This window comes from Nerophis ophidion, linkage group LG10, assembly GCF_033978795.1.
Source record: "Nerophis ophidion isolate RoL-2023_Sa linkage group LG10, RoL_Noph_v1.0, whole genome shotgun sequence".
Taxonomy (NCBI): Eukaryota; Metazoa; Chordata; class Actinopteri; order Syngnathiformes; family Syngnathidae; genus Nerophis; species Nerophis ophidion.
In genome coordinates, this window is record NC_084620.1 from 30,549,811 (window position 1) to 30,562,980 (window position 13,170).

The 13,170-nt window shown below is 41.2% G+C and overlaps 1 protein-coding gene across 2 annotated transcripts; it reads left to right on the forward strand.

Moving 5' to 3' along the window:
* Positions 1–861: 861 nt before the first annotated feature.
* vbp1 (von Hippel-Lindau binding protein 1) lies at positions 862–13,062 on the forward strand. Of its 2 annotated transcripts, none has more exons than XM_061913461.1 (6): positions 862–1,020; positions 8,178–8,302; positions 8,375–8,441; positions 12,237–12,335; positions 12,413–12,551; positions 12,623–13,062. In XM_061913461.1, exons 1-6 carry the CDS (start codon positions 937–939, stop codon positions 12,697–12,699), a joined length of 591 nt encoding a protein of 196 aa, XP_061769445.1. In that variant the 5' UTR covers positions 862–936; the 3' UTR covers positions 12,700–13,062. The 2 variants fall into 2 exon arrangements, with proteins under 2 accessions (XP_061769445.1, XP_061769444.1); XM_061913460.1 differs by lacking the exon at positions 862–1,020 and adding an exon at positions 1,107–1,129.
* The last annotated feature ends 108 nt before the right edge of the window (positions 13,063–13,170 follow it).

The window sequence follows — 13,170 nt, forward strand, 5'->3', positions numbered from 1 at the left end:
ATTTGGGATTGACCAGTGACTTTTATTCCCTGAGAGGAAGACTGGTCAGACGCAACACTGTCTATCTATCTATCTATCTATCTATCTATCTATCTATCTATCTATCCATCCATCCATCTATCTATCTATCTATCTATCTATCTATCTATCTATCTATCTATCTATCTATCTATCTATCTATCTATCTATCCATCCATCCATCCATCCATCCATCCATCCATCCATCCATCCATCCATCCATCCATCCATCCATCCATCTATCTATCTATCTATCTATCTATCTATCCATCTATCTAATATTGGATAGTTTTTAACTTAAACAAGTTGAAAAACTTATTTGGGTGTTACCATTTAGTGGTTTATTGTAAGGAATATGTACTGTACTGTGCAATCTACTAATAAAAGTTTAAGTTAATCAATCAACCAATTTTAAAACAAGGCTGCACTCAGGGTAGCACGGTGGACAGGAGTTAGTGCATCTGCCTCACAATATGAAGGTCTTGTCCTGGGTTCAATCCCGGGCTCGGGATCTTTATGTGTGGAGATTGCATGTTCTCCCCGTGACTGTGTGGGTTCCCTCCGAGTGCTCCGGCTTCCTCCCACCTCCAAAGACATGCACCTGGGGATACGTTGATTGGCAACACTAAATGGCCCCTGGCGTGTGAAATTGAGTGTGAATGTTGTCTGTCTATCTGTATTGGACCTGCAATGAGGTGGCGACTTGTCCAGGGTGTACCCTGCCTTCCGCCCGAATGCAGCTGAGATAGGCTCCAGCGACCCCCCGCGACCCAGAACGGGACAAGCGGTAGGAAATGGATGGATGGCTGCACATAGGTGATTACAGTCTAAAGCCACTAGAGGGAGTCCTTCCTTACCACACCTCTTGAATCTGCCTTCTCACAAGCAAGGCGAGGAAGAAAGAAGCAGCCTCTCCCCATGATGGCGGCCACCATAGACAACAGCAATGCCGTGCAGGCGACCAAGAAAAAGCATCTCGGTATTCCCGAGGCGGTGTTCGTGGTACGTGGGCCCGTCGTCGTCGTGCGTGTATCATGTCCTGACACTATTTCTTCAGGGAGTGACTCCTCTCGGTGCTCGCAAGGCAGCGTTGGTGAGCAGGGTGCTAGCAGTAAGTTAGCTTGCTCACTAAAAGTGTGAGAGCCGAGAACACTTCCATGTGTGGACCTTTTGTCTTCTCGGAGCTTCGCTAAGGTTCTTCTAAGGTTGGGGCTTTTTGTCCTATAAGAGTAGGTAGGAAGTGTCATTGTTCCCAGTTTAATATATCACTTAGGTCTGGTTCAGTGGTGTTTAATGAGGAGGAGAATCCCTCTCTTTCTGATCATGTTTCCAACTGTCTTATTTTAACTGTCCACTTTGCAACTGTAGGCAGTGATCTCATTACAGGGTATCTGTGGGGTCTTAAATACAATAATTTGACTTTAAGGCCTTTTCAAAATGTTTACCTAATCCCAATAAACATCTTTACCGTTACACCCCTATAAAATACCGAACAGATGTTTACCTTATCCCACTAAAAATGCCACAAAATGCAACGGGTCCATCAGACCCACATAAAGTGACAATAAACCGATGTTTATTTGGCTAAGGTAAACATCTGTCATCGGTCCTTAACCCTTGTGTAATGTTCATATTGTTACTCAGCCAGCGTTTGTGGGTCTGATAGACCCATTGCATTTTGTGGCTTTTAGTGCCTCTCAATCAAACACTTTTATGTTAAAATACTGAACAGATGTTTATCTTATCCCAATAAACATCTTTTCAGTATTTTACCTTATCTTCACGGTGGAAGAGGGGTTAGTGCGTCTGCCTCACAATACGAGGGCTTCACGGTGGCAGAGGGGTTAGTGCGTCTGCCTCACAATACGAAGTTCCTGCAGTCCTGGGTTCAAATCCAGGCTCGGGTTCTTTCTGTGTGGAGTTTGCATGTTCTCCCCGTGAATGCGTGGGTTCCCTCCGGGTACTCCGGCTTCCTCCCACTTCCAAAGACATGCACCTGGGGATAGGTTGATTGGCAACACTAAATTGGCCCTAGTGTGTGAATGTGAGTGTGAATGTTGTCTGTTTATCTGTGTTGGCCCTGCGATGAGATGGCGACTTGTCCAGGGTGTACCCCGCCTTCCGCCCGATTGTAGCTGAGATAGGCGCCAGCGCCCCCCGCGACCCCGAAAGGGAATAAGCGGTAGAAAATGGATGGATGGCATTAGGAGAGACTATTCATCCCTGAAACAAGTGAAATAACAGACAGACAGGGCTTTGCTGCCCCTAACACACACACACACACACACACACACACACACACACTTAGCTAAATGAGCTAACGTCACGCTAAAAGCTAATTAGCCTTCACCTCAAGCCAGAACTGCGAGCGAGCTGAGCTGCAGTTTATGTTTCTAGAAGGTCAATGGGCTCATAGTGATGATAGTAGTAGTCGTGACTGGGAAGTGTTTTTTATAATTTGGGGAAAGTACGATGTCCACTGCTAAACACATATCTGCTCGACGCTGAAGCATTGACAACATGCGTCCTGAATACGCACTGCTGATTGGCTGTTACATCGCTCTGAATACGCACTGCTGATTGGCTTTGTATGTAACCAATCAGATTTTTGTGTGGGCGGGACAATGCCGGGTGCTCAGACAGAGGCAGAAAGCAGAGCAGCTTGTTAAGACTTTAATTTACAAACTCATTCGATACACCTCTGAACCGTACTGAAACGGTTCAATACAAATACACGTACCGTTACACCCCTAGTATTTTAACTTAAAAGTGTTTGATTGAGAGGCGTCTAAAGCCACAAAATGTAACGGGTCCATCAGACCCACAAATGCTGACTGAGTAACAACAATACGAACATTACACAAGGGTTAAGACTTTTTATGAAATTTTAAGAGAATATCAGACATTTTAAAAAGGCCTTAAAGTCAGATTATTGTATTTAAGACTTTTTAAGACCCCGTGGATACCCTGTAATTAGATCACTGCCTACAGTTGTAAAGTGGACAGTTAAAATAACTCAGTTGGAAACATGATCAGAAAGAGATCAGAAAATACCGAACAGATGTTTACCTTATCCCGATAAACATCTGTTCAGTATTTTAACATAAAAGTGTTTTAATTGTAAGGCATTAAAAGCCACAAAATGGAACGGGCCCCTCAGACCCACAAACGCTGGCTGAGTAACAACAATATGAACATTACACAAGGGTTAAGGACCGATGACAGATGTTTACCTTAGCCAAATAAACATCGGTTTATTGTTACTTTATGTGGGTCTAATGGACACGTGGCATTTTAAGTGAGATAAGGCAAACATCTGTTCAGTATTTTAACATAAAAGTGTTTGATTGTGAGGCATTAAAAGCCACAAAATTGAACGGGTCCATCAGACCCACAAACGTTGGCTAAGTAACAACAATATGAACATTACAAATGGGTTAAGACTTTTTATGTTATTTTAGGAGAATTTTAGACATTTTGAAAAGGCCTTCAAGTCAAATTATTGTATTTAAGACTTTTTAAGACCCCGTGGATACGCTGTAATGAGATCACTGCCTACAGTTGTAAAGTGGACAGTTAAAATAACACAGTTGGAAACATGATCAGAAAGAGATCAGAAAATACTTAACAGATGTTTACCTTATCCCGATAAACATCTGTTCAGTATTTTAACATAAAAGTGTTTGATATTGAGGCATTAAAAGCCACAAAATGTAACGGGCCTATCAGACTCACAAATGCTGGCTGAGTAACAACAATATGAACATTACACAAGGGTTAAGGACCGATGACAGATGTTTACCTTAGCCAAATAAAAATCGGTTTATTGTTACTTTATGTGGGTCTGATGGACCCGTTGCATTTTGTGGCATTTTCAGTGGGATAAGGTAAACATCTGTTCAGTATTTTAACATAAAAGTGTTTGATATTGAGGCATTAAAAGCCACAAAATGCAAAGGGTCCATCAGACCCACAACCGCTGGCTAAATAACAATATTATGAACATTACACAAGGGTTAAGACTTTTAATGAGATTTTAGGAGAATTTTTGACATTTTAAAAAGGCCTTAAAGTCAAATAATCGTATTTAAGACTCCGTGGATACCCTGTAATGAGATCACTGCCTACAGTTGTAAAGTGGACAGTTAAAATAACACAGTTGGAAACATGATAAGAAAGAGATCAGAAAATATTGAACAGATGTTTACCTTATCCTGATAAACATCTGTTCAGTATTTTAACATATAAGTGTTTGATTGTGAGGCATTAAAAGCCACAAAATGGAACGGGCCCATCTGACCCACAAATGCTGGCTGAGTAACAACTATATGAACATTACACAAGGGTTAAGTCTTTTTAGGAGAATTTTAGACATTTTAGAGGGGGTCAGCAGCTGCAAAAGCGCATAGTGCAAGGAATTGCGACAGGGCTCCAAACGTCATGTGACCTTCCAATTAGCCCACATACAGTACGCAGAGAGCTTCATGAAATGGGTTTCCATGGCCGCGCACCTGCTTCTAAGCCATACATCAAGTCCAATGCAAAGCGTCGGATGCAGTGGGGTAAAGCACGTTGCCACTGGACTCTAGAGCAGTGGAAACGCTTTTCCATTTGGCAATCTGATGGATGAGTCTGGGATTGGAGGTTGTCAGGAGAACGGTACATTTCGTACTGCATTGTGTCGGGTGTGAAATTTGGTGGAGGAGGAATTATGGTGCGGGGTTGTGTTTTAGGAGTTAGGCTTGGCCCCTTAGTTCCAGTGAAAGGAACTTTGAATGTTTCAGGATACCAAAACATTTTGGACAATTCCATGCTCCCAACCTTGTGGGAACAGTTTCCTCTTCCAAGATGACTGTGCACCAGTACACAAAGCAAGGTCTATAAAGACATGGATGACGGAGTCTGGTGTGGATGAACTTGACTGGCCTGCACAGAGTCCTGACCGTAACCTGATAGAATACCTTTGGGATGAATTAGAACTGAGACTGAGAGCCAGGCCTTCTCGACCAACATCAGTGTGTGACCTCACCAATGCGCTTTTGGAAGAATGGTCAAAAAATCGAATAAACACACTTTGCAACCTTGTGGGCAGCCTTCCCCGAAGTGTTGAAGTTGTAATAGCTGCAAACATTATATTGAACCCTATGGGTTAGGAATGGGATGGCACTTCAAGTTAATATGTGAGTCAAGGCGGCTGGCCAATTACTTTTAGCAATACAGTGTATATCTCGATATATTTTTCGGCGAAAGTATACATATAAAGATATTCATTTTTGAGCGATATTCACTGGAATTAAAGTGCATGACAACTACTGTAAGCAGTCAGTGGCACTTTTATTAACCCACTAAGTCAACATGGGTATTTACAGCACAGAAAATAAACTTTAATTAGCACAGAATTACATAAAATAAATGAAATAAAAAAAGTATTATTTCTATGTAAAATAAATAACATAGTTCTGCAAATAATACAACATTTGTCAAACGCAGATAAAAAATACATTTGCAGGCAGGCACTTTTTAATTCCCGGTCGACGATGTAATGGACAGACGTACGGTTCTGTTGTCCTCCTCGAGGAACTGTTGTCCTCCTCGAAGTGGTCCACGCAAAGTATGTGACTTGACTTCATTGTGCGGCTATGATCCTCCTCATTTCGTCATACATTTCGCGTGAATATTCTATTTTCTCTTCTCCGACTCTTGTCGTTATTTGGGATTTTTGTTGTGTTTTCTCTTCCTGGTTCCACGACCCGCCCTATCTTGCCTCTGATTGGCCTGTCCCTAATGTTTTGCCTTACACTTAACCAATCGTGACTCATCATAGTAAATCACCCAAACATGGATGTTTTTATACGTAAACCAACCAATCATTGATTTTTCCCGTATATGTTGTCCGCTGCTAACCGCTACATTGGTTTAAAATGAGCTAAGCTACAGAAATCGCTTCTTTCCCAAATGCGGCGCGCTGCTACTCACTGCTCATGGGGATGGGTCAAATGCAGAAGACAAATTTCACCACACCTAGTATGTGTGTGACCATCATTGGGACTTTAAAAATTTGCGAAGCGACTGCAAATCGACTGGGAAATGTAGTTAAGCTACATAACTGGCGGTGGCACAGTCCGACTCCATTTTTGCTTGTGTGTTGTTGTGGGTCAGTGCAGTGGGGGGAAGAGGACAAGCACCATTTGGAAGGGTAGTATTGCGTTGTACAACAATGAACACAACAAATAAGCGGTGTTTGGTTATTTTAACATGAAAAAAAATTATATAAGTATTTCAATATTTTCTTAATTCATATTGTGTTTAAAAATATATTGATATATCTTACAAATTCGATACATCGCCCAGCCCTAACTGACCTTACTTTTATTCAAAACATGCCTAAACTACAGTCTCGCTTTGAAATGTTTCGATTTTTTAGGACACAATAACGTAACTACACAGCGGAACTAACTGTGCTGCCCGGTCAGAATTTATCGAACACCACTAGCTATTGCTGTGCGCTCGCAGCTGTGTGTTGACAGCTTATTTAGCATACCAGAGGAGAAAACTTCAAACAAAACCGAATTACAGTACTTGCATGCATGAGGAAGTGCAAGTTTATGGATTTGTGGCTTCAGGACAGACATACTACCGCACTTTGTGCAAGAAAACTTAAAAACTTGGACCATTGGTGGGTACCAAGGCATTGGAATCCCTTTGCAAATCGTAAAAGCACAAGGCGGTCATAAAATGCCAGCAGCAAACATTGTCAATCAGCCACTATTGCTCCACATCAGGAGCCGGAGCATTGAGGTCCAGCGCGACCTGGTTTGCTGGAATTCCAGTTGACCTCCGGACAGAGTTTGGGTCTACGCCGACACTAAAACCGGAGGTGCTATTTACTTTTGATACGGTAACTAATAGGGCTGCGAATCTTTGGGTGTCCCGCGATTCGATTCAGTATCGATTCTTGGGGTCACGATTCGATTCAAAATCGTTTTTTTTTTTTTTTCAATTCAACACGATTCTCGATTCCAAAACGATTTTTTTTCCCGATTTGAAAGGATTCTCTATTCATTCAATACATAGGATTTCAGCGGGATCTACCCCAGTCTGCTGACATGCAAGCGGAGTGGTAGATTTTTGTAAAAAGCTTTTATAATTGTAAAGGGCAATGCTTTATCAACTGATTGCAATAATGTAAATTTGTTTACTATTAAACGAACCAAAAATACGACTTATTTTATCTTTGTGAAAATACTGGACACAGTGTGTTGTCAAGCTTATGAGATGCAATGCAAGTGTAAGCAACTGTGACACTATTGTTCCTTTTTTTTTTATAGATGTCTAATGGTAATGTCAATTTTTAATCACTGCTATGCTGAAATTATAACTAATATTGATACTGTTGTTGATAATATTCATTTTTGTTTCACTACGTTGGTTTGTTCTGTGTTGTGTTTGTGTCTCCTCTCAATTGCTCTGTTTATTGCAGATCTGAGTGTTGCTGGCTCAGGTTTGGTTTTGGAATCGGATTGCATTGTTATGGTATTGCTGTGTATTGTTTTGTTGGATTGATTAAAATAAATAAAATAAACGGTTTAAAAAAAAAAAGAGAATCGATTCTGAATCGCACAACGTGAGAATCGCGATTCAAATTTGAATTGATTTTTTTCCCATACCCCTAGTAACTAAGCACCAGTCGTATACTGACAATGAGAACATTGATGTGCGGTTCCGGATTATTTTTCTGGATTCAGAGATGGTAAAAGTTTAAGTGTGGAAAAGACAAGACGGCGTACCAAGCGCAATTTAGATTAGCCGATTACATCAAGAGAGACCTCAACTCCAAAGTTAAGGGCCTGAATCAAGCAAACAACTTTTGGGAAGGCGAGTGGGTCCAGTCAAGGTACCTGGGGTCCCCGTTTATGGGGCATGCGACGCCTCAGGACTCAATTCCGGGCCTCCAATTTTCCTTCGTCTTTTGTACTTTTTTGCCTGTATCAATGTGAAATGGGCCTTAAATTTTATTCAGTATGTTCTTAAAAAAGTTTTAAATTTGGCTGCATTATTGCCCAAACAGTCATTCATTGAAAAGGAGGACATATTATTTGTACGTGATTCGTTTGTCCTCTCACTGGTTTCGGTGCGCATTTTTCTCTTTTGTGGGATAGGAGGATGTGGACTCTTTCATGAAGAAGCCGGGCAACGAAACAGCGGACGCGGCTTTAAGGAAGCTGGATGAGCAATACCAGAAGTACAAGTACATGGAGCTTAACCTATCGCAGAAGAAACTACGGTAGGCCACAGTCCACAGAGTTACCCTTTGAGATTGTTTTAGTAAAACCTGTTTTTCTCTGTTGGCTTCCAGATTAAAAAGCCAGATCCCGCAAATAAAACAGACGCTAGAAATCCTGAGGCACATGCAAAAGAAAAAGGTTTGCTAGGCTTTTTTTGTGTGCATTTATCGTCTAATTGTTTGCACGTCTTTTCCAATCTCCATTGGAACATCTATGTGCATGGATGCATGTTCTTTTGATTGGAGACTTGGGGTCGAGTGGATTGTTTAAATCCAGTTTTCATCATCCTACAGTGTTGGCGTCAACGCAATTTTTGTGTCTTTTTACACATTGATATCAGAAAGGACGCAAATTTCCGTAAATCCGCGCGACTCGATGCAGTTTTTTTTTGACCGCCCAGTTTGCTTGCTTTTTTGTTTTTTATCGATTATCGCTTTCCGTCAGTGTTTTGTTATGTTTATATTTGCTGGGTCAAATTATTAGTTATTGGTCGTCTTCAAAGTAATGCACTTTCCGGTCCTTTTTCTTAAATTTTGATGCGCTAAAATTGTATCAATCACAATGTTGTCTGTCTATCTGTGTTGGCCCTGCGATGAGGTGGTGACTTGTCCAGGGTGTACGTCGCCTTCCGCCCGTTTGTAGCTGACGTTTGCATTTCCGGCATTAGGACTCCCGCGTGTTATTGTTTTAGTCATGGCGAGCAATAAACCCAGGAAGCTAAGCTTCAATGAAAAGTGGCTTCAGGAGCCACTTTTCAGCAAATGGCTCACTTAGGACGATCGAAAGATGTTTTGCATGCAACATAAACGGGCTAAGAAAAAGAACACCTTTGCTACCGGGTGCACTCATTTTCAAAGATCCAGCCTCACCAGGCACCAAGAAACATTGTTACACCTTTCCTGCTTGTCTGCTCCAGACCGTGGTCAAGGAGCACGGGGAAAGACGAGGTCGTTGATTTGTTACAACTCTTTTTTTTTATGTTTTCCACAAAGCCCAGCGGACATCCACTCTGTAATTAACACTCTTAAACATGCTAGTGCTCCATCTCCTAACTTGCCCTCTCACTTACACACGTCACGCACCCCACATATTGTCATTCTGAAAGAGGAACACTCTACTTGTGGCCATCACCAAGCCATAGATGAAATGCTATAGTGCCACTGTATTACCGTATTTTTCGGACTATAAGTCGCTGTTTTTTGTAGTTTGGCCGGGGGTGAGACTTTGCCAAACTAAAAAAAAATAATAATAATTATAATAATTATTTTTATTTTTTTGGTTTGGTCTCACCCCCGGCTGGACTGTGGAGAAGACTGCGACTTATAGTCCGAAAAATACGGTAAATGAAACTCAAATTCATCGCGATCAACGATCATGATCATATAATTACCCAGCCCTACAATGATATACTTAGGTTTGGACTTATGGTGAATGAAGAATTGCCTATCTTTGGAGAGAAAAAGCAAAAATCGACAGGTTTTCACTCAAAATATGTTCTATCAGAACTCAGTACTTTCAGTATGTCGGATCCACAGTGTGTCCCCTGTGATTGACAAAATGGATGTATTTGTCTTGTGTTGCGTTTCATTTACCTCGGAAGTCGGGGCTGGGAATGACGTCTTAGCCGAGTTGTGAGCGTTGTTACGAGGTTGGAAATCAAGCTTATTTTTGCGCTTGCATTGTCTGAATAAAAACAACTTATGGGAAAATATAGACTATTCCTACAACCGCCATACACGGTGTAGAGCAGGGGTCTCAAACTCAATTTGCCTGGGGGCCACTGGATGCAGAAACTGGGTGAGGCTGGGCCGCAAGAAAAGATTTCTTAAACAATCTAACATGCAGTTTTTAATGAATTCACCTTTTATGAATGGCTTTCTGCTAGGGCGGGAAAGCAAACCTTCACGATTTTTCCGGGAGGTTCCTGAATTTCAGGGCACCTCCCGACAATCTACCGGTGCAACCATTTTCCTGAATTTGTCCCAATTTTCACCCGGCCGACATTTTTAAGGGCTGACGTGACTGCACTGCCTTTAACGTCCTCTACAACAGTGGTTCTCAACCTTTTTTCAGTGATATACCCCTTGTGAACATTTTTTTAATTCAAGTACCCCCGAATCAGAGCAAAGCATTTGGGTTGGAAAAAAAGAGATAAAGAAGTAAAATACAGCACTATGTCATCAGTTTCTGATTTATTTTTTAAAATATTGATCATTTGTAATGGTCTTTCTTGAACTATTTGGAAAAAAGATGTAAAAATAACTAAAAAACTTGTTGAAAAATAAACAAGTGATTCAATTATAAATAAAGATTTCTACACATAGAAGTAATCATCAACTTAAGTGCCCTCTTAGGGGATTGTAATAGAGATCCATCTGGATTCATCAACTTCATTCTAAACATTTCTTCACAAAAAAATAAATCTTTAAAATCAATATTTATGGAACATGTCCACAAAAAAATCTAGCTGTCAACACTGAATATTGCATCGTTGCATTTCTTTTCACAGTTTGTGAACTTACATTCATATTTTGTTGAAGTGTTGTCCAATAAATATATTTATTAAGTATTTATGACTGACTGCTATTTTTTAGAATGTTTTTGATAAATCTCACTTAACCCTTGGCATTCCTTCACATAGCGTACCATCTATAAGAGAACTAGTGCTTTACAACTAGTCATTGCGCACATAACACAACTAAAGTGACAACTTTAAATCATGTTGTGCAAGACTTGTGCAGAACGTTAGTGGCTGCAAGACGTACTTACTCAACAACCATACAGGTCCCACTGAGGGTGGCCGTATAAACAACTTTAACACTGTTACAAATATGCGCCACACTTTGAACCCACACCAAACAAGAATGACAAACACATTTTGGGAGAACATCCGCACCCTAACACAACTTAAACGCAAGAGAACAAATACCCAGAACACCTTGCAGCCCAAACTGTCCCGGGCTACAATATGAACAACCTCAACCGACGCAAGTAGGGAGGGTGGGGGCGTAGGGGGTTGGTGATAGCGTGGGTGTGAGTATTGTAGCCCGGAAGAGTCAGGGCTGCATGGGATTCTGGGTATTTGTTCTGTTGAGTTTATGTTGTATTACGGTACGGATGTTCTCCTGAAATGTGTTTGTCATTCTTGTTTGGTGTGGGTTCACAGTCTGGCACATATTTGTAACAGTGTCAAAAGTTTTTTTTTAGGCCACCCTCAGTGTGACCTGTGTTGCTGATGACCAAATATGTCTTTCAACATCTCACATGTGAACTGTTCAGCCAAATGTAACAATCAAATAGGCTTGCACGTTGTCTGTACAGGATTCAGAGGGTGTTAAGAACAGTGCTATTGCGGTACCCCCTGAGTATTGTTTATTGGATAAAAATCGGCAGGGATTACCAGAGAATGGATACCCTGTTATTAAGGGGACTCCCGCAAAAGTTGGGAACGTTGGGAAGTACGACGCTGTCAAGTTCCGTTCATTTTAAACTCGCGGGCCGCACATACATTAAATTGTCATATCAAAGTGCAGGCCGTAAAATAACGTCTCGCGGGCCGCATGTTTGAAACCCCTTGTGTAGAGTGTAAATACCACATGGAATAAATGTAGTTTACACTACAGTGACGTTACTATATAAAAACGTACAACCGTATATTGTATATGGCTGTTTTACTGCGACAAAAATCAGAAGTGCTAATAATAGATATTATAGAAGCAGCTATCATTGTTTACATGCAGAGCAGACATGTTTGAAACAAACTCGGAGATGATGAGAAAGCTCCGACTTTCCAGATCAGAAATACTACCTCCAGAGGCGTTCCAGTTGGAATTTCGACTCGGAACTCAGAAATTCTGACTTCTCAGTGCAAATGGAACGCACCATTGTGACAGTCTGCTTTTGTACTTCATTTTATTTCCTCTTTTACATCAGGAGACCACTGATCCTATGGAGACACACTTCCTGTTAGCCGACAACGTTTACTGCAAAGCCTCAGTACCCCCCACTGACAAAGTCTGCCTATGGTTAGGTGTAAGTCAACTCAATGTAAAATTCCTAGAAGTAAATAGTACTTTGTTAATTCTAAATTGTGGACCACCTCCTCAAAGGCCAACGTCATGCTGGAGTACGACATTGACGATGCTCAAGCTTTACTAGAGAAGAACCTCTGCACAGCCTCTCGCAACCTGGAGACTCTGGAAGATGACCTAGATTTCCTGCGAGACCAGTTCACCACCACTGAAGTCAGTATCCTTCCAACTTGAGGATTCTCTGTGTGTTTGCTTTGTTGTTGCCCCTTAACCCGCCGCTCACCTCAGACATGGCGCGAGTCTACAACTGGGACGTGAAGAGGAGGAGCAAGGAGAACCTCCTAAAGTCCACAGACAAGTCTTAATTCAGATAGGACCACTCCTGACCCATTTCCTGCTAATGGTATTCTGTTCAGTCAGTGCAACAAACCCACTCTTACCATGAGGCGTACCAAGGGCCGGACACTGGTGCTGTGTTTTGGATTCGGAATCAAGTCTATTGTAGCCACGGCAGTCAATATTTTTTTTACTTTTTAAAAATCTATTTTCAGGTAAAAACAAATACAAATTTGTTTGTATTCTTTGTTCTTTCCTCTCCCCTTTTTGTTTCTCTGTATTTATTTGTCAGTCACTGTGCTTCTGAATTAAAACAATGAAGAAGAACAGCAATAGCCATCAGATAAGAACCCTGTGTTATTTTAACAGATAAAGGGAGGCAGTCAACTAAAGTGATTTCTTTTTGTGTGATTTCTTTATGCACACTGTCAGAAATACAACAAAAGGATGATCCTATGAATCCATGCAAAGACAGTTTGGAATAACATACAACTCATTGA